This window comes from Cebus imitator, unplaced genomic scaffold (genome assembly GCF_001604975.1).
Source record: "Cebus imitator isolate Cc_AM_T3 unplaced genomic scaffold, Cebus_imitator-1.0 Scaffold174, whole genome shotgun sequence".
NCBI classification, from domain to species: domain Eukaryota; kingdom Metazoa; phylum Chordata; class Mammalia; order Primates; family Cebidae; genus Cebus; species Cebus imitator.
This window is the reverse complement of record NW_016107489.1, coordinates 1187010-1214119: the sequence shown is the minus strand read 5'-3', so window position 1 is coordinate 1214119 and position 27110 is coordinate 1187010. Positions and strand designations below refer to the sequence as shown.

General features: G+C 36.8%; 1 protein-coding gene across 24 annotated transcripts in view; it reads right to left on the bottom strand.

The window, feature by feature from the left end:
* DLG2 (discs large MAGUK scaffold protein 2) overlaps positions 1–27110 on the bottom strand; it is a 1831252-nt gene that overhangs the window by 802784 nt on the left and 1001358 nt on the right. For 3 of the 24 annotated variants that reach the window (XM_037744421.1, XM_037744430.1, XM_017544949.2), the window contains exon 1: positions 24892–25411. The exons of 17 other annotated variants lie outside the window; for them this stretch is intronic. In XM_037744421.1, coding sequence (XP_037600349.1) covers positions 24892–25212 — 321 coding nt within the window. In that variant the 5' untranslated portion in view covers positions 25213–25411. Of the gene's footprint in view, positions 1–24891; positions 25412–27110 lie in introns of those variants that run through there. 4 more of the 24 variants (XM_017544939.2, XM_017544940.2, XM_017544941.2 and 1 more) reach the window with 2 other exon arrangements.

Here is a 27110-nt window from a genome sequence, read left to right as displayed (position 1 = left end):
ACACACACACACACACACACACACACACACACACACACACAATATTTTATTCATCTATTTCATTCAGAAGGAGAGTTATCATTAATAATGACTTTGAAGTTTCTAATATCTGTAATGGGATGACTGTGATCAGGTGAGAGCCAATATGTAAACTTGGATTACTAGCGCAGGCAAGGGTCATGCAGTAAATGAAAAAGCAAAGAAATGGAGTATGGATTAAAAAAATATATGGAAAGGGGATAGCAGCAGTCCTTGATTCTAGCAAAGCTTGTAGGCAGTGGAAAAATAATAATTAATTTAAAATATTTCTGGGGGAAGGTAGATGAGTCTGACTAGCTAATCATTTCACTAAATTGATATCACATGATATTAAATAGTTAACAGTCCATTAATTATTTACTGTGTAAATTTGGGAAATTTAGTTAACATCACCAGGCTTTACTTTTCTCTCTCATAAAATATGATTAAAATAATATTAATCTTTAGGATTATTGTAAGATTAAATGAATACTTACACTTAAATATTTCTTAGAGTGTAAGAAAGTGCTAAATAAAAAAATAATAAATAAATGTTAGCTACTGTCAACAGTATTATTATTTTATGAATGCTACCAGGAAGGGAAAAGTATAGGAGGCTTCCAAGATGATCGTGATAATAGATTTCTATTTGATACTTTAGGCAATAAGAAAGGATATTTTGCAGTTATTTTTTAAAAGACTTAAGAGGTAAGTATTTAAATGCAGGGAATTCAGTTAGAATTTATTTGCAAGAATCAGGTAATTCTAAGACAAAATAAGTAACTAAATCTCAGAGTCATTTAAAGCATTAATCTCCTGTGCTCATGAGATCTAGGCCTATTCACCCCTAAATGAAATTGCGTATAGAATATTAATGTATCAGTAGAAAAATCCATAAATGAACCTAAATCAAACATTTGAAATTATACTATGAAGTCAAAACAGTGATACGTAAATGCTTCCAAATATGAAAGACCAGCACCATAGTCACTGATAATGGAGTCCACCAAAACAGGCCTTGTAAACTTTGTTTCACTGAACTATGTTGACATAATTAAAAGTCGGTTAATGTAGGGATCACAAACATTTATAGTGGGGAGAAGCTTTTGTGATGTTTACTTTTATAATGAACTAGACTTAAATATTGCTCATGCACAGAAATATGTTTTGTGAGCATTGCAAGAATTCTTTTTTCATCAGTAACCTCTTCATAAAAAAGTCGAAAACCAAGGCCCTTAATCATGTCATATGCTTTTGGAGTCCTTTGCTCAGCAATAATTTTGTTTCAAAACCTTTCAATGAACACTAACATAACAGAAACTGTCAACTTCCTTTTTATAGTAAAAGGAAAACTGCTGTGGTGAAGAGTTTCCAATCATTATATCTAATTAAAAAGTTAATCCTTAAGTTTCTCAGGTTTAAGTTCTTTCAAATGTAACAAAAGAATTTCTTTTTCAAAATGGGAAGCAAAGCGCAGTCATTAACGAACACTGCCTCTCTACTAAAGTCACAAACTTGGAATTTAAAAAATATTGGCCCAAGTTTTTTAGGAAAATTACAATAATCAGCCAAACCTTGGCCTTCGTTGACCTATGTTTTTCAATACAGAAAAACTTCATTGTAGCACTGACAGTGGGAGATCAAAAAATAATTGCAATTTAAACCTTTTGAACTACAAAGAGAAAAATGGCTTCTGCATTCCAGCTCATGGGGGAAATGGGATGTGATTCACTCTCTTAGTATGAGTAAAGGTAATTCTTTTAGGTCTAGAGATGGAGCTAGAAGTAAATTCTTTTAAAAAAGTAAGCCTTTATCATAAGATTCTGATTCACAGGAAAATCTAAAGTCACAGTCCAACCTCCTGAAGCCCAGTGGTGAAAGAAAGAGAGGACTCCTAGACAAACATGGAGATGATCCACCCAGGCATGGCTGTCTCACCGATGGTAAACAAGAAAGAGTGGGAGAAACAGTTCTGAAAGATTAAACGCAAACTGCAAGATGATGAGCAGATTGCTTTGACTATCTCTACTTCCAGCCTATGCATGCAAAGTATTTTAGGATACTGTGTGATGATCAGAGAAAGCAAGCTTGTTTCAAAGTGCCATTTCCTGGATGGTGAGACCCTGCAAAGTAACCAGGTCCATAATATAGTAATGCATTTCATACGGGGCTCCCTTCCTTTCCCTTCCCCGTTCCCTCCCTCTCTTTCTTCCTTTCTTTCTGCCTCAGCCTCCCAAGTAACTGGAACTACAGTCACTCATCACACCCAGCTAATTTTTGTATTTTTAGTAGAGACAAGGTTTCACAATGCTGGCCAGGATGGTCTTGATTTCTTTACCTTGTGATCTCTTGACCTTATGACTTTGTAATTAAAATTACTTTTTAATTTTGTTAGTAACCAGTTCAGTAAATCATCTACAAATCTCATCATTTTTTTTTTTATAATTTACCCTGTGTATTCTAAAAATGAGGTAGTTTGTATTACATATAACTGACCATTGACCAAAATGATTAAAGGACAGCTAAGTGAGCTTAGGTATATAGAAGAAATAAATCCAATCAGGTGCGAGGTGAGAAGTATGGTTAAGATAATAAAGAATTAACAAGTTAGGGAGACGAGACAGAATATTGCCAAGTTAGACTAAATGGGCAATACCCAAATCCTGTCTCGACTGATAGCACCCTACCTTTTGAGTTATCATTAATGAATGATATTATTTATATGATGTATTATAAACAATATGGAACCTATGTCCCCTCATTGAAAACATGAAAAAGTCATTATTAAAGTCCTAATCTCTAAGTTTATATTCTCCCTTATCTATTTATAAGGTTATTAAATAAAGCTAGAACACATCAGAGCCTGTTTTTATCCTTAATAACTTTTATCTCTGTTTGATTTATATGCAGAAAAACAAAGATAATTCCAGCTAACAGATGACCCAAAGAATAAAGAGGCACAAAAACAACAGGTCTAAATACTGTTAGCACAAATAATTAGCTAATTAGGCAAAGTTTTCCTATAAACCTATTTCTTCATCTGTAAAATGGAACTAATACCTTCAGTCTCACACAGTTGTTGTGCAGGTTAAGATAAGCTGATATGAGTAAGTTTCCAGCTCAGCTCCTATCACTAGTAGGCCATCATCAAAGTAGGTTATCCTCAATGAGTTTCTTTTAAGTGTTTTGAAAAACATCTCCTCTATTTATCAAATGCTTACAGGGTCTAAATTTTGTTTTATGTATTGGTGACACATAACACTGCCCTGTCTTTAAGGATTTCACAGACCATAATAGCTAATCATTTCACTAAATTGATATCATAATGGAATGACTATAGAGTGTGATGAAAAATAACATGGCTATATTGGTTGGAAGTCTAGGGAAGGTAGGGAAAAAGTAGACCAAGGGAAGCTACAGACAAAAAGAAATGTCACTGAAGGTGACTGTGCAGGGGTGGCAGGAATTTGGCCGAAAGACAAGAGAGGACATGATTTTCCAGGCTCAGAGTAACAACATATATGTTAAGTTATTCTCACCTCATGCCTATAATTACAAGTGGAGAGACTTCTCCAGGCTAATTCTCTGGGTCTCTTTCCCCATCCCCAGAAGACGGGAGTTTTATGCTAGCTAAATCTGAGAAATGGGACTAGAGAAGCTCAGCTCACCCCTGCCTCTTGGGAGCCAGCCTGCCTGCCAGCGCCTAGCATTCTCTTTTCACTGTAAGATAAACTTAGCTAGAAGCTATGCCTCTGCACAAGAAACTGATAATTTGAAGGGTAAATTGAGTTCAGGGGTATGTTAGCAAGCCCCTTTGCTTACCTACCACAGTCAATTCTTCAAGCTAGCTTTTCATCCGTAGAAGTTCTGGTTTTTATCATCTCTATCAACATCTCGCACCTATATCTTGTCTGGTTTTGACCTTAACTCTATTAAGCCTTGTCAAACCTGATAGAAAATGAAAGTTTAGACACAAGAAATCATATATGAAAGTTTAGACACAAGAAATTACATAGTATATCCAAAAGGCGGTACTTCTTATTTTTCAGAAGAATAAAGTACTTGGGAAGAGGGGAGGGAGATAAAATAGATGTAAAGGCAGCGGAGGGCCAATGCCTTTGGCTTCCTTGGTCCATATTGCAAGAAAAAGAATTGTCTTGGGCCACATATAAAATATAGTAACACTAACAATAGATAATGAGCTAAAAAAAAAAGTCACAAAAAAATCTCATAATGTTTTCAGAAAGTGTATCAATTTGTATTGGGCCAACAGGCTGTGGGTTGGATAAGCTTGGCTTAAGGTTTAAAGTTGGTCCATGAGTAGGTTATGGGGTTTCTCTGTCACACTAAGAAATTTGAACTGCATCTGAAAGCAGTGTGGAGCCACTGAAGGATCTTAAGCAGAATGACAAGGCATTTTGTGTGTGTGGGGGGGGGGTGTTGGAAATATTTTGGCAACTTTGGTGGATAGATTTTGTGGTGCATTGGAGGCACAAGTTAAAAGGCAGCTCCAATAGTCCAGGCAAGATCTTTGCAAGTAGATTTAGTCACTGAACAACTTTTTATCTCAACATTTTTTTAGATTCCATGAAATGTAAGACAGAAGGCTATCATATCTTACTTTGCAATCACAATTGAAAGATATCACAGGCCGGGTGTGGTGGCTCAGGCCTGTAATCCCAGCACTTTGGGAGGCTGAGTGGGTGTGGGTCACCGGAGGTCAGAAGTTTGAAATCAGGCTGGCCAACATGCTGAAACCCCATCTCTACTAAAAGCACAAAAATTAGCTGGGCATGGTGGTGGGCACCTGTAATCTCAGCTATTCAGGAGGCTGAGGCAGGAGAATTGCTGGAACCAGGGAGGCAGAGGTTGCAGTGAGCCGAGATCGCGCCACTGTACTCCAGCTCAGGCTACAACAGCGAGACTCCATCTCAAAAATAAAAATAAATAAAGATACCATAGAAGCTCAGATGGGGAAAAACTTCATATAATGAGTTCCAATAAGAGTTATTTGCTTAAACTAACACGTTGTTGAAATGAAGAGATGATTTTATGGATAATCTACAACTCATCAGAAATAATTACACCTAATTTAAAAAACATTGTCAAAAAAGCAAGCTAACTTTCCCCAATTATACAATAAGTAGATGTTCTGCAAAAAAAAAAAAAAAAAAAAAAAAAAAAAAAAAAAATGGGGACACAAGCCTCCTGTCTAATGCTATCTTTCCTTCCCTGCCTGGCTGACACATCACCACCATCAGAAAAAGAATCCCCATGTAATAGCAGCCATATAACAGACTAGGTATAAAAGTTCAGGAAAGATAATACAGTACCTGATTCACCTAGCAATGTAACCCTGAAACACAATAGAAGGCAGGTTCTATAAGATGCAGAGCAAGACTGGAAGTTGTGACTGTTGGCCTAACCCTCCATATTCTAGCCCAGGTTCTTCTTGGTAAACGCGCAGTCTGTTTTTAATTTATGGAGTTGTATGAATTTATATCTTAAAGTTATTATGCATAAGTAAAAATGTTAAAATTGAGCTAGCTTTTTAAAGAGCATCTCTTGGCTGGGCGCAGTCGCTCATACCTGTAATCCCAGCACTTTAAGAGGCTGAGGTGGGTGGGTCACCTGAGGTCAGGAGTTTGAGACCAGCCTGACCAACATGGTGAAACCCCATCTCTACTAAAAATACAAAAAATTAGCTCGATGTGGTGGCAAGTGCCTGTAATCCCAGCTACTCGAGAGGCTGAGGCAAGAGAAATACTTGAACCCAGGAGGTAGAGGCTGTAGGGTGCTGAGATTACGCCACTGCACTCCAGTCTGGGCAACAGAGTGAGACTCCATCTCAAAATATATATGTGTGTCTCAAAAGGTAAAAGAAATTTTAAATAGAACTTTCAGAGGTATAAGTGAATTATTTGGAAAACTGTATTATTTTTACTCCATCACTAAACTTACGAAATTTGCAGAAAACCCATCTATGATCATTAATTTTGGAGCTCTATAATTATCTAAGTAAGTATGGTTTTCTGACCATTTTCATCAACAAATGCAGTCTTGCATAGAATTAGTACAGCACAACAAAAGGAGTGACTCTTTGGATTCAGAACCTGAGCTTCGATTCCAAATCAGTTTCTTGCTCATGGTATAAATTAGGGTAAATTATTTTGCTTCTAAAAGTCTATTTGCTCATCTGTAAAATGAGATAAGATGATCTATCTCCCTGTTATTTTGGAAGTTAAAATAATATTAATAATATTAACAATATATGAGAAATGCCTAATAGATGGTACTTGTTAGTATAGTTACAATAGTCACATAAAGCACATGGCATCATCAAATGACAGAGCTATAAAAGAAAGTAGGGATCCAGGCTGCCACTTTTTTCTTTCTCATTCATGGCTAAACTAATTTTCATTGTATTTTCTTCTCGGGAGCCTTGATGAGGTCTCATCATTCTTCTTAGCATCATGATCCAGAGAAATCACCAGGAATCAATCAGAGCTGACACAATGAAACATAAATCATGGGTTTTATTTTTAATTTCTTTGAAGTTCCTCATTTTATAGTTGAGATGCAGACACTAAGAGTCTGAGAGTTGACTAGGGTGATTCAGGGTCCAGTGTCGTACAACTACTAGAATCCTGGTTTCTAGCTCTGTACCTTTCATTTCAACATACTCACTCATTTTCCTCTGAATTATGAAATTCAAGTATGAATTCACACTGGGAGAGTGAGACCACTAGATATAATCTGCCACTATCATGTTTCTGCTGATCTATGAATTAAACCATGACCCTTGCAATACGCAGCTTATAGAACTGAAAGAAGAAACTGTTGAGAAGACTCTGCACTCTTTCAAGGACGCTATAATGGTATTCTATGATAGAGTAATTTTAGTGATGGAATAATGGATATTATGCCAAGCTACTGCCACTCTGGATAAAAACATCTCATGATGAGAGGACATTTTCAGATGACTACAAAATATGGTTTAACAATTTCTACATCAATTTAGTCAGTTGGTCTGGAATGTGCAAAGGGAATATCTGTTCCCAGTGGCTAAAACGTATTCCTAAAAACACAACTTGCTTATTACTATCTTAAAATCAAACTGAAGTTTAAAGAAGAAATAAATTTTAGAAAAATGTTTGTTTGGCATTTTTTTTTTCAAAATTCTGCTTAGAATTTAATTAAAATAATAAATGTCAACTTTTGAAGTAAAGGATTTAGAATGAACAACAGACACAGGCCTTAGATACGATTTTGCTACTTGAAACTTAAGTGTGAAAAACTGAGACAGGATTCCACTTTAAATGTTCTCAATCTCTTACCCTGTTTCTCCTTATGTTTGGAGCAATTTTTAATGAACCCAAAGATGTGTTCCAGAGATGTACTTACAATTTTTTTTTCTCTTCGAGTTGGGGTCTCACCTTCAACCTAAGCTGGAGTGCAGTGGTGGCAAATCATGGCTCACTGAAGCCTTGAACTCCTGGGATCAAGGGATCTGCCTGCCTCAGCAGTCCGAAGTAGCTGAGGTGTATACCACCATGTCTGGCTAAGTTATTTCATTTTTTGTAGAGAAGGGTGCCACTATGTTGCTCAGGCTGGTCTCTAACTATTGGCCTCAAGCAATGCTCCCACCTTACCCTCCTGAGTTACTGGGATTACGGGCATGAACCACCATACCCAGCAGTATTTATGATTTCATATTTCAACTTAAGAAAGAGAGAGAGACAATGGAAATCATATGCTGAAAAAAGGTAAAATACTATTTCAGTAGGGTCAACTGATTATTTCCTTCTCAGTATGCCTCCCAAATTCTTTCTAGCAACTTTCCTAAGAAATCTGGGATATTCATCATCCACTGTGTTTAAATAAGATATTCCAAATACCTTTTCATGAAGGTATTAGAGAAAGGGGTCAAGTCAGAGCTAAAGAGGGAGGAAAGGATTAACATCAGATATTGGGTGAACATGATCTACAGCCTGTGGTCAGTATCTGGGGTCTTTCTTAAGACACCCTCCCAATTTCCAACTTAAAAATGAGGTAAATTAAAATTGACTTCATAAGATCAATACTCGCCCATGTGAGGTAACCTCTAAGAAATGGAAAAAAAAAACACACCTAGACCAGCATGATTGATAAATTAACCTGTTTAAAGAAAAATTGACTCAATCACAAGTTTGGGAGGATGTTAAGGATTAAGAATGAAAGCAAAGAATAAGTGAGAGAGGCAAGTACTGTCTAGAAATCTAGGATCTTACTAGATGAGGAGTGTGAACACTGGAGTTCAAACATTTCTGTTCAATTACAATTTTCCGAAGACGTTTTGACCCCAAGAAGAGATGTATAATACCCGGAAGTTATTCTTGGCTTCCTTTATTTTTCTTATCTTCCCACTGTCTTATTCGCCTCAGGAATCTACACTATTTAATCCATCTTTTTCGCTCTACATACAAAATATATCCTTAGTCTCTATAATGGATCCCCATCCCCATTGCTGCCACCCAAGTCCCTCCATCATTACCTTGCGCCTACAGTACCACAAAATATCATTCTAACTAGTCTCTCTCCTTCCATTCTTGCCCCTCCCCCCAAACTCATTCTCACTGTCTACATTATCTCATGTCATGTCTCTGTTTAAAGGAGTCCAATGGCTTTTTGTAGAACCTTAAATAAAATGCAGACTTCCTTCCATGCCCCCAGTCTACGTGATCCAGCCTTACCTAAAACTCCAAACTCTATTCACATCCTCCTTCTTGACACTTTCTCTTCTCCACACTAGCCTTCTTCTATTACAATAACTTGTTAAACTTTTTCCAACCCTGAGGTCCTTGAGTATGCTAGTCTTTTATCTGTAACACCACCCAAGAATTGTCTTAAGGTTGCCCCCTTTCACCTTTCATCTCTCAAGCAGGAACTCAATTGTCTCCTCATTATTAATACTTTCCTTACTTTAATGTCTATCCAAAGAAGCACCTCTCCAACCTATCCTATCACATTACCTAATTTAACTTTTAATAGCATATCACTATCTGAAGTAATCTTAATTTATTTGCCTACTTCTTATCTTCACATATTTCTCTACTAAAATGCCTATTGTATTTATTGCTATATTTTCAAGTTTCTAGAACAGGGATTCTTAGTATACAATCTATTATCAATATATGTTTGCAAATGAATAAACAAATGAATTTTATGAACACGAGTGTTTCCATTCATGTGACAAGTATATTTTTCATGGAAATAAATGACTTTTGCATACTTTGATATAAGGTATATTTTAGCTAGTCTCAGTCAGTTTCTTGATCCCTAATCTCCCTGGACCCTTAGAATGATTGTTGGGGCTTTCTAAAGGACAGAATGTGGCGTTCGGAAACCTATTCACAGTATTGCCTAAAGACGTTTCTTGCAACCCTGCCTTGCCAAATACAACACTATTCCATATCTACCAATCTTTAAAAATATCATCCTTTCAATCATTCATAAAAAATGTTCAGGCCCTATCCTGGCACTAAAGTTACAGAAATAAGGTATATTTTGTCTTCTCACAAAGCTTCCAATATGATAGTTGAAACAGACATGTAAGTAACTACAATGCTAAGTGAAAAGCAGGCATATGTTCTACTTTTGTGGGAGCACAGAGAAATGAAGGCCTCGAAGAAGATAACATTAGAAATGATCCTTGAACGATGAAAAAGATTATATCAAACACAGGAATGGATAGAGTCATTACAGAGAGAGAGAGAGAGAAGGGCATGAGCCAAGATTTGGCTGGAGATTGCATGGTGGCTTCAGGGACTCAGGGAACAGTGAACAGCTGGGTGTGACCAGAACACAATAGGAGTGGCTGGAGACCGAGTGAGACATGCAGGTTGGGGCCAAATTGAAGACAACTTTGAACGCTCTGCTGGGGAATCCAGTTCTATTTTGTAAACTAATGGTTGGCAATCGGTTTTCCCTGAGACGCTCATAAATAAGCATTCATGAAAAAGGGATATCATTATCACACACATTTAAAAAATGTTTCACATATTTTACCTGTCTCCCAAGAGCTTTGAAAAATCATAGGATCAAAAATAAAGAACTGCTTAAAACATGTTTAACCCAACATAGATCACTCATTAACATTTCCATACATACTCATCTTCTCCAGAAGTCAGATAGCACTTAAAGTGAAGCACTTCTTTAAATGATTTAAAGTTGTTAAATCATTTAAGTCAGTAAGTGATACAAATAGAACCGAGTGTTAAGATCAATTTGGCAACAATATTCATAATGGATTGAAGAGATCTGGGAGGCTGCAGGTTACTGCAGACAGTTTATGGGAATGATAACACATCAGAACTCAAGCATGGAGAGTAGAAATGTAAAAAGGGAAAATATTTGAAACACTCTGAGATATAGTTATATATAAATTAGTGATCGATTAATTTATGAGGGCCCTAGAAGTAGAAATGTAAGAGATCTGGTGATGACTTCCTGATTTTGGCTTGGCACACTGAAGGAATTGTAAAACAGATTTGAGTGCAATACAGAGTAAGAAAGAAGAAGAAAGATGAAAATAGGCCGAAGGCCCTGAGTGAACTGCAAGAGTGGTAGGGAATCTTCATGTCAATTGTTATACTTGCATTTGATTTAGTTTCTTGAAAAACAAGCCCATAGGGAACTCCCAATTATGTTGGGTTCTTTCATAAACTCAAAAGAATCTCTTTCCTCAACCTACTTTCAGTTCTCAACCTATTTAACTGTGATTCCATTCGGTCCTTTGAAAATATTGTTTCTCCTACTAGAAACCAGACTGCCCTCATGTTGCAGGTATATTGGTTTTACTTTTCCTTGGAACAACCAGAGGGTGCCCAGCTTTGATGAGAAGACTCAAGAGAGTTATTGCATCTGTAAGTTTTATTCTAAATATTAGAATCAGCAGTATAAGAATAATGTGTTTGTAACAGATAAAATGTTAGGTGGAGATTGCCTGCATTTTAAGACATGTAGACTCAAACACATCTTTAAATGTCTATATTCAAATTACATAAAATTCATATCCATATGTAAACATACTAAAATAGGCAATTTCCATGATATTTCCCTTTCCCATCTGATTGGTTAATCGTTTTTCGTCTTCAAGCTGTCAATTTAATGTCCATGTTACACTCCTCAGCAAACTCTCTACAGATAGAGGCAGACAACCTGTCTACTTCTGCCTGTTGTATGAATTACTTTTTCATATGTCACTCAATTCAATCTTGCTCACCTACATCACGGTGAAAAAAAGAGAATTCAGCTCATTTCCTTCCAGAGAACAGACACAAGGAAAGGGGTTACAGTGACAAGAAAGACAGGTGCGTATATCACTCATGAAGGTGGTTAAGAAGACCCTACTATATATAAGACAGGTGGAAATTTCTCTTACCAGGAATTTTAAACAGAAACTACTCTCCTATTTGTATTTCCTCCTTCACTTCCTCCCTCCCTCCCTCCCTCCCTTCTCCCCTTCCTTCCTTTCTTCCTTCCTGTCAAAAAATAAAGCATGTATTAAATTGCCAACTTGATATAGTAATGTATTGTGGTAGATATTATAGAAGACATCATAACAGTGTCATAATAGGATACAATAATAGGAAAATTACTCATTCTCATTAACAAATAAAAGTAAATTACAATAGCAATGACACAGTTTTTTAACCTATCGAAGTAATAAAAGATTTTACAAAGATAAAAACATCAAGAGTACAGGCAGAAAGACATGTTCATACACTCCTAGAATGACAGAATCATATATTCTGTTTGCAAAGAATTTTAGAGGCAGTTTGGCAATTAAGTCCGAGCTGCATGGTGGGGGACTGGGTTTCTCTTCTGTTCTTTTTTTTGCGTTTTGCTTGTTGTGGTGTTTTGTCCTTTGTTTCGTGTTGTGTGGTGACTTTTTGGGTGATTCTTCCCTGAATGGCTCTGTTTCTTTTCTGTTCCTTGTCAGTTCCCAGTGTTTGGCTTCATAGTTGTTTTTTCTCAGGATCTTTTCTCATGAGAAATGTGTTCGTCCGTTGTTGTCCGCTCCTGTTTCTTTCCTTCCTGTTTCTGTTTCCTTCCACACAGATCTCCTGTATGCTGTTCTTTGTGTGTCTTTGTCGAGACCTCGTCTTTGGCCGTGGTTAAGCCCTATGTGCGGTGTGACGCTGTTTTGCTGCTTTGGCTCTCTGTTCCTGATGTGGCGTTATTTTTTTTGTGGGGGCCCTGGTGTTTGTTTGTTTGTTTGTTTGTTTTGTGCCTGAGTTTCCCTGTTGTTGCTGAGTTTGTGTTGTTTTGGTTCTTTCTGGGGTTTCCCCTACCTGTGTCTCTTTTTTTTTTGCGCTTGTGGAGCCTGAGTCTCTTAGGTGGCTGGTGTTTTGGGCACGTGCCCCGCGTGGGGGTTGTTTTGAGTTTTTCGTGGAGTCCAGGTTTTCCATGCTGTTGTAGCTGGTGTCCCACTTCCGCTCTGTGGTGGTCTGCTCCCCTCCGCCTCCCTCAGTTGTTGGTTTTTGGGGATGCGCTTTCGTGTCCGTGCCGCCTTCTTGTTTTCTCTTTTTGTGTTCTCGTTTGCCAGAGCTTTATAGGTGTGCCTGCCATTTGGCTGGGCCTGTGAGCCTGTGTCCTTATCATTGTCTTTTTTTTTGTGATTCTTGGTATTGAGATGGAAGTGGCAGGTGTGGACTCGTTTTTCTTCCTGTGACTATGTTTTCTTTCCTGTGGTATTCTCTGTGGGTTTTCCGTTTCTGCCATCTTTCTTGTGTTTTTCCCTTTAGCTTGTGTTCTTTTTTTTCCCTACCGTTTGGTGCTAGGCATTATTTTTTATGTTGCTCCTGTGGTGTGTTTTCTGGTCTCCTGGTTTCTGTTTGTCTTGTCTTTTTTCTTTTGTTCAAGAATTCAGTCTGTGCGATGTGCGTTGTGTCTTCCCTGTGTCTTCCGCGCTTTTTGGGAGGCTGTGGTGTGTATCTCTCTTGGTGCGGGGTTTTCGGGCTGTTTGTGCCCTATGTTGTGACCCCCTCTCTCTTCTTCTACAAAAAAAAAAAAAATTAGCCGGCTACAGTGGCGCGTGCCTGTAGCCCCAGGTACTCAGGAGGCTGAGGCGGGAGAATTGCCTGAACCGAGGAGATGGAGCTGAGATTGCACCTCTGCACTCCAGTCTGGGTGGCAGAGTGAGACTCTGTCTCAAAAAACAGTAAAATAAAATAAAACTTGGAATTAGAAACATAATTTTAAAAATTGTAATTAGGTATGATAGCATGTATTATAGAGAATGAATAATATAGGTTAGAGAAATGAAAAATCAGTATGCAAACATAATCAACTTTAGAACTGGTATATAAACTGAGCTTTGAACAACTGATGTCATAGATAACCAACTATAACAGTCGTAACTGTAACGATCAGTGTTGACTGCTAACTAAATAGTACAGCCTGTCAGAATAAAATGCAAATGTGTTCAATCATAGATTTTTAATGCAATGGTGCCAGCTACTGTACTCCAAGCACTTAATATTCAACGACAAAAAAGATGAAGAAAAAGGTCATGCAGTCTACAACAGTGTCCAGAAACTAATTATAAAATGTATTTCTTGACATTATTTCAACTTTACAGAGACCTGACTCCTAAATTAAACTATGATACTGTATAAAATAAAATTTTTATCTGATTCCCTCTCAAACTATAATATTCTACCTTCCATCACTAAAATAGTATGACTCGCTTGAATATGGAACCTAATTTCTAAACAATGATTCCAATATTTTAACAGTACTACAGAATGGAATAAGCATCTGTGTTAAACTAAAAACAAAACAAATAAAACAGAACAGTAAATCTGTCTAAACTTTTAAAATAATATACTGGTTATTAAGTTGAGCTACTGTGGGAATAGAAGGTATCACTCATGATTTTAAGACACCTCCATAATTAGTAACAATAATAAACTCAAAACTGATTGAGTGCCTATATATACAAGGCCCTGTATTAATATTCATTCAGAAATCAAGAATACTTTATTCACTTATTGTTACATGCCAAGCACTGGGGAAACGGTGGCGGGGGGGTGGGGGGCGGTGTAAATAAGACAGGTTGTGCTCTAAGGAAATCCAGCTTAATGGAGCAGACACATATTTAAAAGTATCAATACTTATCTATAACTATGATAAAAAGTTATAAATTGTGCAGGTTACCCTGTAAGAAATACAGGCATTGAACACAAAGTTCCTCTTCCCTACAGCCATAAATGCAGGTAAGTCTTGGTTCCAAAACTTAATTTAATAATGATGCTACGAGAATTGTCACAAAGAGGCCACAAGATTGAACAGCTAGGCTACTGCGAGTTAGGCTCCGTGCTGGGGATATGAGACTCTCCAATCACGGAGACTGAGTAGGAAACTAGCCACACGTAAGGTAATACTCTAATTTTGCAGCATGTTAAATAGCATCATGTTAAATAGCAATTTTGAGAGCTAAAATTAATGGATTAAAAAGGAGGATGTGCTTAAACCAGGTATGAAAAAAATGGATAGGCTTTTTTAGGCAGAAAGGGACATTCCATCACGTGGGAAATGGAAAGCCGACAACCTAGTACAGAGGTCAGCAAACTTGTTTCTTTAAGAGGTCTGATAATAAATACTTTTCTGACTATCTGGCCTTACAGTTTCTATCAGAACTATTCACCTCTGCCATTGCAGCACAAAAACAGCTACAGACAACATGTAAACAAATAAGCATGGCTGTGTTCCAATAAAATGTATTTATAGACAGTATAATTGGAATTACTCATGATTTTCATGTCTGAAACATTACTCTTCTGATTTGCTTCAATATTAAAAAATATAAAAACAATTCTTAGCTCATGAGCTATAAAAAAAAAGAAGCATCAGGCCGGATTCGTAATTTGCTGACTCCTGGACTAGTTGGAAGGCAAGCTAAATATACAGATATAATGGTACATACACAAAACAATATTGAATATCTCAACAAGTGGTTCAATGTTAGCAGACTCAATTTTTCCATTTTATAATAAATGTTTTGTAATATCCTTCTTTTTATCTGAAATATAATTCATAGATGATACAACTGCTTACACATATTTTTTTTAAATGCAGTGCCTTCACCAAAGTAAAAGAAGAAATAAAAAGAAAGTACTTTATGTTAAAATAATGTATTTTTAATATGGCAATCTGTGAGTCCTGCCATGACAGATAATGTAATGATGTAGTCAAATGCTTGCATATATTTATAAAGAATAAATTTGGATTTAAATGGTATAAAGAGACCAGATATCATATCCTATAAAAGGTACAAGACGGATTCTAGGTTAAAAATCAGTGTTAGAAAAAGTAATAGCAGACCATCTGTATTTGATGAAACACAAGAAGAAATAACTTTAGTAGTTGAAATATAGATAATTTAACAAGGAAAATTGCAGATGGTAGAAGTTAAAAATGTATCATACTCTTGCAGATAAACTGGATCTTACTGATAAGTTTAATGTCAAAATAGGGCATGCTAGTAAGACAGTCATCTGGCTAGTCAGCTTTCTACCTGTCTATCTATCTATCTATCTATCTACCTACCTACCTACCTACCTACCTACCTGTCTGTCTGTCTGACTGTCTGTCCGTCCGTCTGTCTGTCTACCAACCTACTCTTCCTGTTTGGAATTCCTTCTCATGTAAAGACATCTATTTAATTTCTAGAACTCCAAAATTCTATTCTTTGATAGGAAATGAGGAATTATAGATATAAACTCTGAAACCTAAGGGCTTATGGGGAAGTTGAGTTTTGATACTAGCTGAGTTTGAGATTTGACACAGTATCAGAGTAATAGTGAAAGATTTCTTATGCTTTGAAGTGTTTTAAAAATTATGGTATGGCAATCAAATAAAATATTTTAAAAACAACTTTATATTAATGAAATTTGGTGAGATCCCTGTACTTTATATTTCTATCAAGTTAAAATATTTGATTCTAGATCTTCTGACCAATATCACTCCTTTTCCATCCCCTAGTGACTAAGGTTAATGATAATGTTTTGTGTATTTTAAGATAGCTAAAAGAACAGATTTCATGGCCAGGCACAGTGACTCACATCCGTAATCCCAGCACTTTGCGAGGCCGAGGTGGGCAGATCATGAGGTCAAGAGATCAAGACCATCCTGACCAACATGGTGAAACCCCGTAACTACTGAAAATACAAAAATTAGCTGGGTGTTATGGCACAAACCTGTAGTCCCAGCTAGTCAGGAGGCTGAGGCAGGAGAATCACTTGAATCAGCCTGGCAACAGAGCGAGACTCAGTCTTAAAAAAAAAAAAAAGAGAATAGTTTCCATATGTTCTTTCACATGACTACAAAGAAATAATAAGTGTTGGAGATAACTGACATGTTAATTACTCTGATTCAATTATTTCACAATATATACATGTATTGAAACATCGCATGGGATGCCATAAATATATACAATTATTATTTTTCAATTAAAAATATAATAAAACTTAACAAACCAAAAAATTAAAATATTTGGTTCCAGACTATTAATAGGAGTCTCAAATCTCTTTACTTGCATATTTGCAGATGAACTCTATACACGTAGATTGACACAGGAGAGGTATGTCAATACTAACATCAGCATTGTTGTAAGGATGTGATCTTCCAAAATGTGGAACTGACAAAACTGCTAACAGAACAAAGTACAATGGTCCCTTGATTATCGCAAGAGTTATAGTCCTAGAAAATTCAATAATCCTTGTAAAAATACTTTGTAAAATTGAGTTTAATTTTAGGCTTGGATAATAATAAACTTTTTATTAATCATTAACATTTAGTGGGATGTTAAAAATTGTGCAGTACACAGGGCAATTATTTGCGGGGCAGGACCACTATACACATTACGGAGTGTAGCATCCCCGACCCACTTCCCTAAATCCCAGTATCACTTCCCAATTTTTAACAACACTTTAGTATCTCTCTGCTTTTCTAAAGTGCTTTCTCACCAGTCAGAATGGCTATTATTAAAAAGTCAAAAAATAACAGATGTCGGCGGGCTTGTTGAAAAAAAGGAATGCTTATTCACTTCAGTGGGAGTATAAATTGGTTCAGCCATTTTGGAAGACAGATTGGAGATTTCTCAAAGAACTTAAAAAAGAACTACTATTCAACCCAACAATCCCATTACTGGTTATATACCCAAAGCAATATAAATTATTCTACTATAACGACACATGCACATGTATGTTCTTTGCAGCACTTTTAATAACAGCAGAGACTGTTAGTAAATGGAATCAACCTAGGTGCCCACCAACTGTAGCATGGATAAAGAAAATGTATACATGGACAATGTGGAATACTACGCAGCCGTAAAACAGAATGAAATCATGTCCTTCGCAGCAACATAGATGCAGCTGGATGTCATTATCCTAAGCAAATTAACACAGCAACAGAAAATCAAATATCACATGCTAAACATTGAGTACACATGAAGACAAAGGTAACAATAGACACCTAGGCTTACTCAGGGTGGATGGTAGGAAGAAGGTGAGGACTGAAAAACTACCCATTGAGTATTATATTACTACTGGAGTAATGAAGTAATTTGTACACCAAACCCCAGAAACACACTATTTACTCATGTAACAAACCCATACATGCACCCCCAAGCCTTAAAATCAAATTTGGAAGAAAAACATTAAATAATAATTTCTAGGGGCTCTTCTCTCTCCTTCTGTCCTTGGGGATCACTGGTCTAAATTCTGAGTAAAAAATAGGTTTATATAACTTTTTATACAATGCCCAACACGTAATTATCAATAAATTGCATGCCTCATAATTATCTGACAGTAATGACTCTTCATGAAGATGAGATAGAAAGGCTAAGAGAGGGAGCAACTCGGAGCAGTAAAAGAAGAACTCAGTTCTGAATTCAAGGGCACGGACCAATTCTGCCACAAACTGAAATGACCTTGAGCAATCCTCTTAACTTTTCTAGGGTATAGTTTCTGCTTTGGAAAATGTACTAGGAGGCTACTATGTTTCCATACAGTTCTGACACAAAGACAAAACATCTAGATGACTTGGGGAAATTAAAACAACTGAACAAAGTAGAGAATGAAGGAGAATAAAACCAGGTGAGGTCACATTTGTAACAGATCAAATATCAGAAAAGGAGGATGGACAACGAAGAAGATGATATCAAACAGAGGTTTGATTCTTGGCATGATGGATACACAGGGAGAGAAAGCGTTTGTATGAGATTCACAAACACTCAGTAATGCGAGAAGATGCTCTTGTACTAAGGGCAGCGTCTCTCTGCACTTTTGTGTTTATATTAAATTTACAATAGGTGGTTCCCAAGTTCTTGCCACAAATGTTGCAAATTTGAATCCAAACTTGTAATTTACAAGTTGCAGAGCAAGTGTCTTTTTCTAGTGTTAAGTGCTATGGAAATCAACTCCAGCTACTTCAGATCAACATAGTCCTTCCTTAGCCATAATAAAGGAGGGAAGGGATCTTCAGGAACCTAACTCATTCAGGGTTCCTGACACCAGCAAATAAAGTAGGCTAGGGGAATCCAGGATTCTGCAAACGGAATGCCAGTACTCCCAGCTATGTGGAATATCCCAATGTCTTAAGGAAATTTCTGTTAAATTAGAGAATAATAGAGGTCTCCACAGGGTATTTTACCTCCCACAGTACTTCAAAAAGGCCTTGTTTTTGCAAGATGTGGTGGAGAGAATAAGGAAGTCATACACACCTGCATTTGAAATGCATTCTGCCCTTCTCTTGTGTGATCGTAAGCATTACTCTTAGGTTCCATTTCCACATCTTCAAAATGGAGATGACAACATCACTCTGGTGATGTTATTGGGAAAACTGAAGGAAATGACTAATATAGAGCCCCTACCATAGTGTCTCACATATTGTGAGCATGGTGAGTATGCAATAAATACTGTCATTTTTGTTCTTTTCTTTCCCTTCTGTGTGCTTGGCTTCTCCTTGCCCTACCCTGGAGAGAAAGCTCTGCTTATGTCAGCATCCAGCAATATGGGTGCCAGGAGTATTGATCAAGTGGATTCACATTCTCCAAGGAATGCTTAGAATTTTAATTCCTTCTGTGGTATGGCTTGCTCTCTTCTGTTTCCTTTACCTGGGGGAGAGCTGGTATTTCCCAGAGACAAGAAAGTCTTATTCTTCCTCAGTAAAGGCCCGTCTTTCTAGAAGGAATAAGTCAAAGCATGCACTGACTTAAAAGAAGCTGTCAGATGTTTCTGGCTGAACATAAACTGAGCCTGAGATTTCATCCTAGGGCAACCCTACTTCTTGGACTAAAAAGTCCTCTGCACTCAAGTTGCTTCAAATTGCTGGTTCTGGAGTTACTGCAAAGGGACTGTGAGGGGAGAAGATTTACAGAGCTTGGCTAAAAATTTCAAACACAGTTGTTCATGCAGAATTTTGCTGAGAAAATCTCTCAGTACTTCCTTACCTCTAAATACAAGCTTATGGGAATGCTACTTCATCAACACAATTCTACTTTACATGATTTTTTTTCCCTAGTGTGCACAGTTGTAAATTGCTGAGAGCCTTGAAGGACATTATGTCACCTCAGTAGCAGCATTATGTGGTACTATGCCAAAAGTTTCTGGACAGTTGCCTTGCCTGGCCTAACCTTCATCTTTATAGGGAAGACATCAAAAAATTCAGTGGGCAAACCATAAATTCTAATCAAAGAGCACAATACGAATGGCGAATTTGCTGGACAGTAAGTTCTTCAGGTTAAAAAGCATACTTTAGATATCATTACTAATAATAAATACTATTAAGTGAGTAATTTTGTTCTAAGTGCCATACTGAGTTTTTATATACAGTATTTTCAATTCTTATAACATTTCCCTGCAACATGACTTTATTATCCCAAGTTTTACAGAGGAGAAAAATGAGGCTTAGAGAAGTTAAGCAGATAAGGTCATAAAGAGCTAGTAAATTCAAATCTGATATTGTCTGGTTTTTAAGCATGAATCCTCTCCAAAGTGCTTCCCAATAATTAATGTCAGTTGATGCAGTCACATACATTAGTACTGGATGAGATTTGTGTGTTCATTTAGAAAACCAGCTGCCTTACAAACAGACAAACTGAGGCTCAAAGTGTTCACTGATGATGAAGACTGACATGGAGAGTGGCCGAGCAGACACTCAAATCTTATAAAGTCCTCAAGATCTACCCGGCAGCTCTCTCTGACCAGGCCCCACCCATCCACTCCAGGCTTCTCTTTTTTGTTTGTTTGTTTGAGATGGAGTCTTGCTCTGTCACCAGGCCGGAGTGCAGTGGTGCAATCTCGGCTCACTGCAACCTCTGCCTCCCGAGTTCAAGTGGTCCTCCTGCCTCAGCCTCCCAAATAGCTGGGACTACAGGCATGCTCCACCACACCCAGCTAAATTTTGTATTTTTTGTAGAGACAGTGTTTTCCACTATGTTGGTTGTCAGGATGATCTCTATCTCCTGACCTCATGATCCACCCACTTCAGCCTCCCAAAGGGCTGCGATTACAGGTGTGAGCCACCGCTCCTGGCCTCTCCAGGCTTATCTCTTAATGAACCTGCTGTCCAGAGTTCAGTGTTATAGACAATTAGAATGATTATGCACAGGCACCAGGGTGTTACATGCTTTTCTGTATTTTTCATTTCTGCTCAAAATTTATCTCTTTTGATCCGCTTAATAAACACATACAATGTTTTAAATTCAATTTAATTCCATCCAAGTATTACTACCTCTACGAAGTCCTCACTGATTCATTTCTCTTCTCTTCCCAGCCAATCAAAAAAAAATATATCAAGGAATAGGTAAGTAATAGCCAATATTTAATGTGGGCTTACTATTCATTCATTTATTCCTTAAATATTAATTGAGCCTCTACTATATGAAAGCACTATGCTAACGTTTTGTTAATCATTCCTCACAACAACGCTCTGAGGCAGGTATTATTTATGTCCTCAATTCATAAAGCAGAAAATCTCAAAAGCTTAAAGAAATGCAGTATTTTTTTCCAAGTATCTTGCTTTTTTACTCCTTTGTGGTCCTTCTGTATCCTCAATATGCATTCATTATGATATCTGCAGCACTCTCTAAAATTTTGCTTCACTTCTAAGTTATGACTTATAGTAATATAATTCTTTGTATATCATGGTACACATGGTATATCATTTGCTACATATTATAGGCTATTATAGGCTGTAAGCTCCATAGTAGTAAGGGAGATACTTACTTTGTTTACAATTTAATTTTAATATTTTTATTTTTTATTAGAGACAAGTCTTGCTCTGTTGCTCAGGCTGGAGTGCAGTGGCACCTCCTTGGCTCACTGCAACCTCCACCTTCTGAGTTGAAACGATTCTCATGCCTCAGCCTCCCGAGTAGCTGGGACTATGGGTAGGCACCATCACACCCGGCTAAATTTTTTATTTTTAGTAGAGATAGGGTTTCACTATGTTGGCCAGGTTGGTCTTGAACTTGTGGCCTCAAGTGATCCATCCGCCTCTGCCTCCCAAGTGCTGGGATTACAGGCGTGAGTCATTGCACCCAGCCTGTTTACTACAATATTATACCCACAAGGCATGACAGAAGAGTAAATAGTAGGTACTTAGTATGTGATAGTCAAACAAATGAAGGAAGGAAGGAAGGAAGAAAGGAAGGAAGGAACTAAGGAAGAAAGGAAGGAAGGAAGGAAGGAAGGAAGGTAGGAAGGCAGGCAGGCAGGCAGGCAAATGCAAAAAACTGGTCTCCACTGTTCTGTGCTGTCTCCCTAGATTAGCCTGCATTGGGAAGAAATGCCACATAAACAACAATGGACATGTTTCTTCCCAAGGCTGACACTAATATCCTAGAGGTACATTTGGAATTCACTTCTGAGCACTATAACTTTCCATTTCTTTACCTATTATTATGGGTATATTAATTCTACAGATTGAAATGGAATGAAAACTTATTTGAAAAGGGACAGAGCTGATTTTTAGACCTGCTGAGGAACAACATAATGACACAGTCCTGTAAGTACATGGTACTCCAAATCACAGGAGTTTGGAAAAGAGCCTTGGGAGGAACTCAAGTCATTACCATGGCCCTCTATTACAGCAGCTGGAAATCACACTGCTGATTTCCACATAATACTGCAAATATCTCTGAGGGCAAGATCCAAGCTCCCAGATGCTTAACAACCCTTAGGCACGTTCTGTACCACATGTGAGTCCCTGGACTATTTTAAAACATGCACCATTCTTCTTTATGCTTTATTAAGGATTCTAATGTTTAGTATCATTAGCTCCAGTTTTTGTTTTACAATATTTCACAGGATATCCCCAGTTAATTTAATGGGTAAAAAGTAGTATCATTAAATTCTCAAAACGGCATTAGTTTTAGTGGACACATGAATACATATAGATATACATGGGCTCTTATTTTTGTGATAATATACCCAAGTGTATCATACTTATACATCTCTGATATATTAGATATTAGATACATGCTATGGATGCATATATAAATGGATACAGATTTATAAATATACATATATCAGTAGTTTTGAGGACCTACTAGAAGTAAAGGAAAAAACATTTACATAAAAAGTACTTTACATGGACAGAACGCAGCATTCTTTGGAAGAACAAGCTGGTATACTTAAGGATAGAAAACTGGAATAATATAGAACTCTAATTTTGATATGTGTGCATATATATGCACATACACACTTAAATATACATAAAATATGTTAATATATACAAATAGTTGGATATATTAAGATATTTGCCTACATTTATTAAATTCTGTGTGTATATATGTGTAGAGACAATTGAAATTATTTAACATAATATATTTGAAAGTTTTCACACATGGAGTAAAGACAGAGATCAATCAATTTGGCATAGCACTTTTATAGAACTGAAATGGTAAAGGCCAAAGGGTCTGGTAAGTGAAGACTGTTAAAACATTGAAAATCCTAAAAGATATGGTTTCATAGTTCCAGTATTTGTGCATCACTATTAGTCCCAGCCAGTAATAAAGTATATGTGAATGGGAGGGAAAATGTTTACAAATATTTATGCAGAAGAATAAGGGAGAGATGGTGACCGCCTCCATTTGTTGCCTTCTTGTATGTTACTGGATCTCTAATTATCAGTATACAGAGCCTATTCCAAACCTTGAAAGCATTAAATGGCTATAAGTGTCCGGCAAGTAGGAGGCATTGTTAAAAACTAAGGAAATAAAAAGTTTCCCTCAGTTGATGAAAAATGTATGAACATTTTTAGACTTTGCTTATTATAACTTAGAGATTTGGGTTTGGGAAACTATCATTTATGAAATAAAAACGTATATTGTATCTTGGATTAAAGGAATTGCAACAATTTACAAAGCAAGTTTGCTTTCTCTACTCTGTGCAGCAGCCATAAGCTAGATGTTATTAAGTAGGTTTGTCTTCCTAGCCTACGTGAGCCTTGAGAATTTAATGTAATCAATAAAGATATAAGCTAAAGACATTTAAATGAATGTATTTGTTAAACAGTATATAGAGTGTTCACAATTGTTAAGACTGTTTATTCAGTTTGGAATTCCTGTTAACTTTAATAACTGCATTTCTAAATGCCAAGCTCCATTTTAAGCCAAACCAATTTAATAATAAAATGATATTTCTTGATTTAAATCGAGAGGCTGAGATGCTCTCTTTCTAGGCAAAGCTTATAATTACATGTAAATCCATCAAAAGCCATATATAAGGCTATGTATATGTAACTCTATATTATTAAGACTAGTGATTTATGACATTCTTGGAAGTACTTTTTAAAAGCTATTATTAAAATGAAAATTTCCTCTACACTTCTCACTATAACATTGTATTCATGATCAATATCTACTTCTCCATTATGCTAAATCATATTGAAATTGAGATTGAATTTTTTCTGCAAATGCAGCTTTTTTTCTTTTCAATATATATTTAAGAATAGTCATTATTCTGTATTTATGACAGTGACTACAGGTAATTTTATTTATATTTTACAGCATTTGCAGGAAGTTATTTTCTCTTCTTTGAATGAAGACAGAAAAAATGAGCCAATTTTATTTCTGATAAAACGATAATAGTCTGGGGGCTAAAATATGCTAGGAATCAAATTAAAGGTAAATGCACATCTGCTTTAGAAATGCATTATAGAAGAAAGAGAGCTATAGATTTTCATATAAACAAACATTGCTTCTCTATGAATAAATGAAGTGCTTCATTCTTTTATTCTAAGTTTAACCATCCTCTATTTTGCTCTCAATTATTCCTTTTCTTTGTAAAATTAATTATTTATATAAACAACTTTTCTTCTCCATAACTGAAAAGGCATACAATATCATAAGAGTAAAATTAGAATAGAATACGTACTTCAAATTACTATTTTCTATAGTAAAGAAACAAATGTTATTTTGCCTTTAAAGAGACAGAAAGTTTGATTAAAACTCATTTTCTCTTTGTTCTTTAAATAATAATAATAAATAGGCAGGACAGAACAAAAGTTAAAAATGATTACAGGTAAAAGTGCTGCTAAAAGACTATGATGCAAAATAATAAAACCTGAGGACAAGAGAAGTTAAACTTGGTGAAAAGTCAGTGAAATAAACTGAGCACAACATCCCTAGATTTTCATAGGCCACCCAGAGGTGTGAGTCCACAAACATGTGTGGAAATGGCAGGTTTTTCTTTCCCTAATCTTTTACATACAGGCATACTCAAGGAGGACTCAGCAAAGTTTCCAAGCCATTCGACCCTTAAACAACTTGCTCTCACTTTCTTCAGATACTCAAGGGAAAGTCACAAGAAAAAAGCTCACCTGTGCTGGGCTGAACCAACCATGTGGGCAGGTACAATGCTCCCCACAAGTCCCTTTGCCCTTGGTGCTCGTCTTGTGGGGGCTTTTCCGCACACTGTCCCACAAGGTCCTGCTGAAGCTGGCCCCCCCGGTCCTGGTTGAAGCTGGCCCCCCTGGTCCTGAGGAGGGCATGGTATGAGAACTGTACCCGAGCCCCTGAGAGTTCCTCTGCCAGCCACAACCGCAGTGGGCATCCCTGATCAGGGTGGGCGCACTCCTGCCGGCATCCATCCCATCGGACCCCCGGCTGCAGCTGTGTTGCTTGGTGAGGTATGCATTCATACTGCACTGATGCCTACTTTTTCCTTTGGTCAGCTCTGCACAGAAATGTCTCCTCCCTCACACCCCTTTCTTCCAGGCAGTTGTAAAAGTCTTTTTTCCCTTGTGGATCCCTCAGTATCTTTGATAGCTGCTATAAGCAGTGCACCGTGGGAGCAGTGGGAGCAGCGAGAGCAGCTCCGCACAGCATTATCTGCGGGCTGGTAGCTCTTTGTCAATAGATGACTCAACTCACAGAGCAACTTGACAGTATCCCTGCTCTAGGCAGAAGCAATCAATGCTCCACACAGCTGGACTACAAGACTGTACACTGTGTTACAAACCCTTTTTGGATGGAGCCCTACAGTAAAGAATAACACTTTGCAGTTTGGCATTCTGGCTTTTCCCTTTCCTTGATGATCCCCACACAAAATACAAACCTTAGGAAAGGGAACTTCTTATGAGATTATCAGGACTCTTCTTTCCAGAAAAGATGCATCTAGGCTTAACCTTTATAACATAAGCAATAAAAAATGATGTGAAAGTTAACCTGTAAAGGAATTTTTAACATTTACAGGAATCACTTATCTAGAGAGAGATTTGCCAAGACACAGACCCAGTCATGAAGTAACTATATAAGATCATCAACATCAACTTTAAGGAATATAAATTTGTTTGAAAAAATCATTGAGGTCACAGCATTATACTAGAGTCCCTTAAAATTTAGAAGTTTAATTTGTTTTAAATCATAATTATGCATTATAATCCAAACATATATTCTTTATGCTATACACAATTATTAATTCTTTCTTATTCAAAGAAAGGCAATTTTTGAGGTTTAAAACTGATGGGTTGGGCTTATTTTAAAACAGTATTTTTCCTTCCCCCAAATTATTCTGAGGGTTTCCTTTCAAATACTTTACCACAACAAATACATTCACCACAGACAGAGTCTGTGTTTTAAAGTGAAAGATGCATCCAACTCTGCCATAGATTATTTTGGTTTCCAAAGACAGAATTTTCAAATTCTTTCACTGAAAAATGAGCTAAATTTTTCCAACTTAAAACAATTGCCTTCCAAAGAGGATTTTTGTTTTAAATTTTAGCATGCTTGCTGAATCCATACACAGTATTTTAAGTAAAGTGAAAGGCTAATTGCCACACATTTATAATTTTTATTCTCTTTGAAACTTTCCATAACCATTGCCAAAATGTCTATCCTTATCACACATTCCTGAGGAAATAATTTTGGTTTGATTATGAAGCCAGTTACCATCCACTGCAGCACCTAACAAAGATTATATAATCCTGTGAAATAATTATTTTATCTGCAGATTATCAGATGCCAAATCAGCTTCTCAATGGATTTACCAGGTACTGGGGCAGTATAGGCCTGCTGTTTGCCTGAGCTGGCAAGGTGCTTATTGCAAGGGCTGACATCATAACAAGTTCTATATTTGAACACTAAGACTCCCTGGATAAATCACTGTTAGGCTTAAAAATCTTGAAAGAAAGGAGGAGGATCTTCTTTTTCAATGTATCTCCATATAAAGGTCCTTTTCCAAATTCTGCACCAGGGGCTGATATTAGCACAGTGCCTATCACAGAAAGCATTCAAAACACGTTTGTTCAATAATAATGGCCCAGATATGTAAATTTACAGGGCAGGTTCTGGTCTATGCTATTGGCCATTTGTCTTCAAGCACCTTTCATACTGTCTGCCACCTAACAGGCAATAAATACATATACATTTTTGATGGATAAATGGTTGGTTGGTGAAAGTATAAATGAAAGGAAAAAGTAGAGAAGTGAAGGAGCTGATGCACATTTTAAAAATAATATTTCATTCAGCAATGCTTCAGAAACATAAACTACTCTTTTAAAGTTAACTTCAGTTCTAGTGTTGAGGTAGTCAAGGTAGT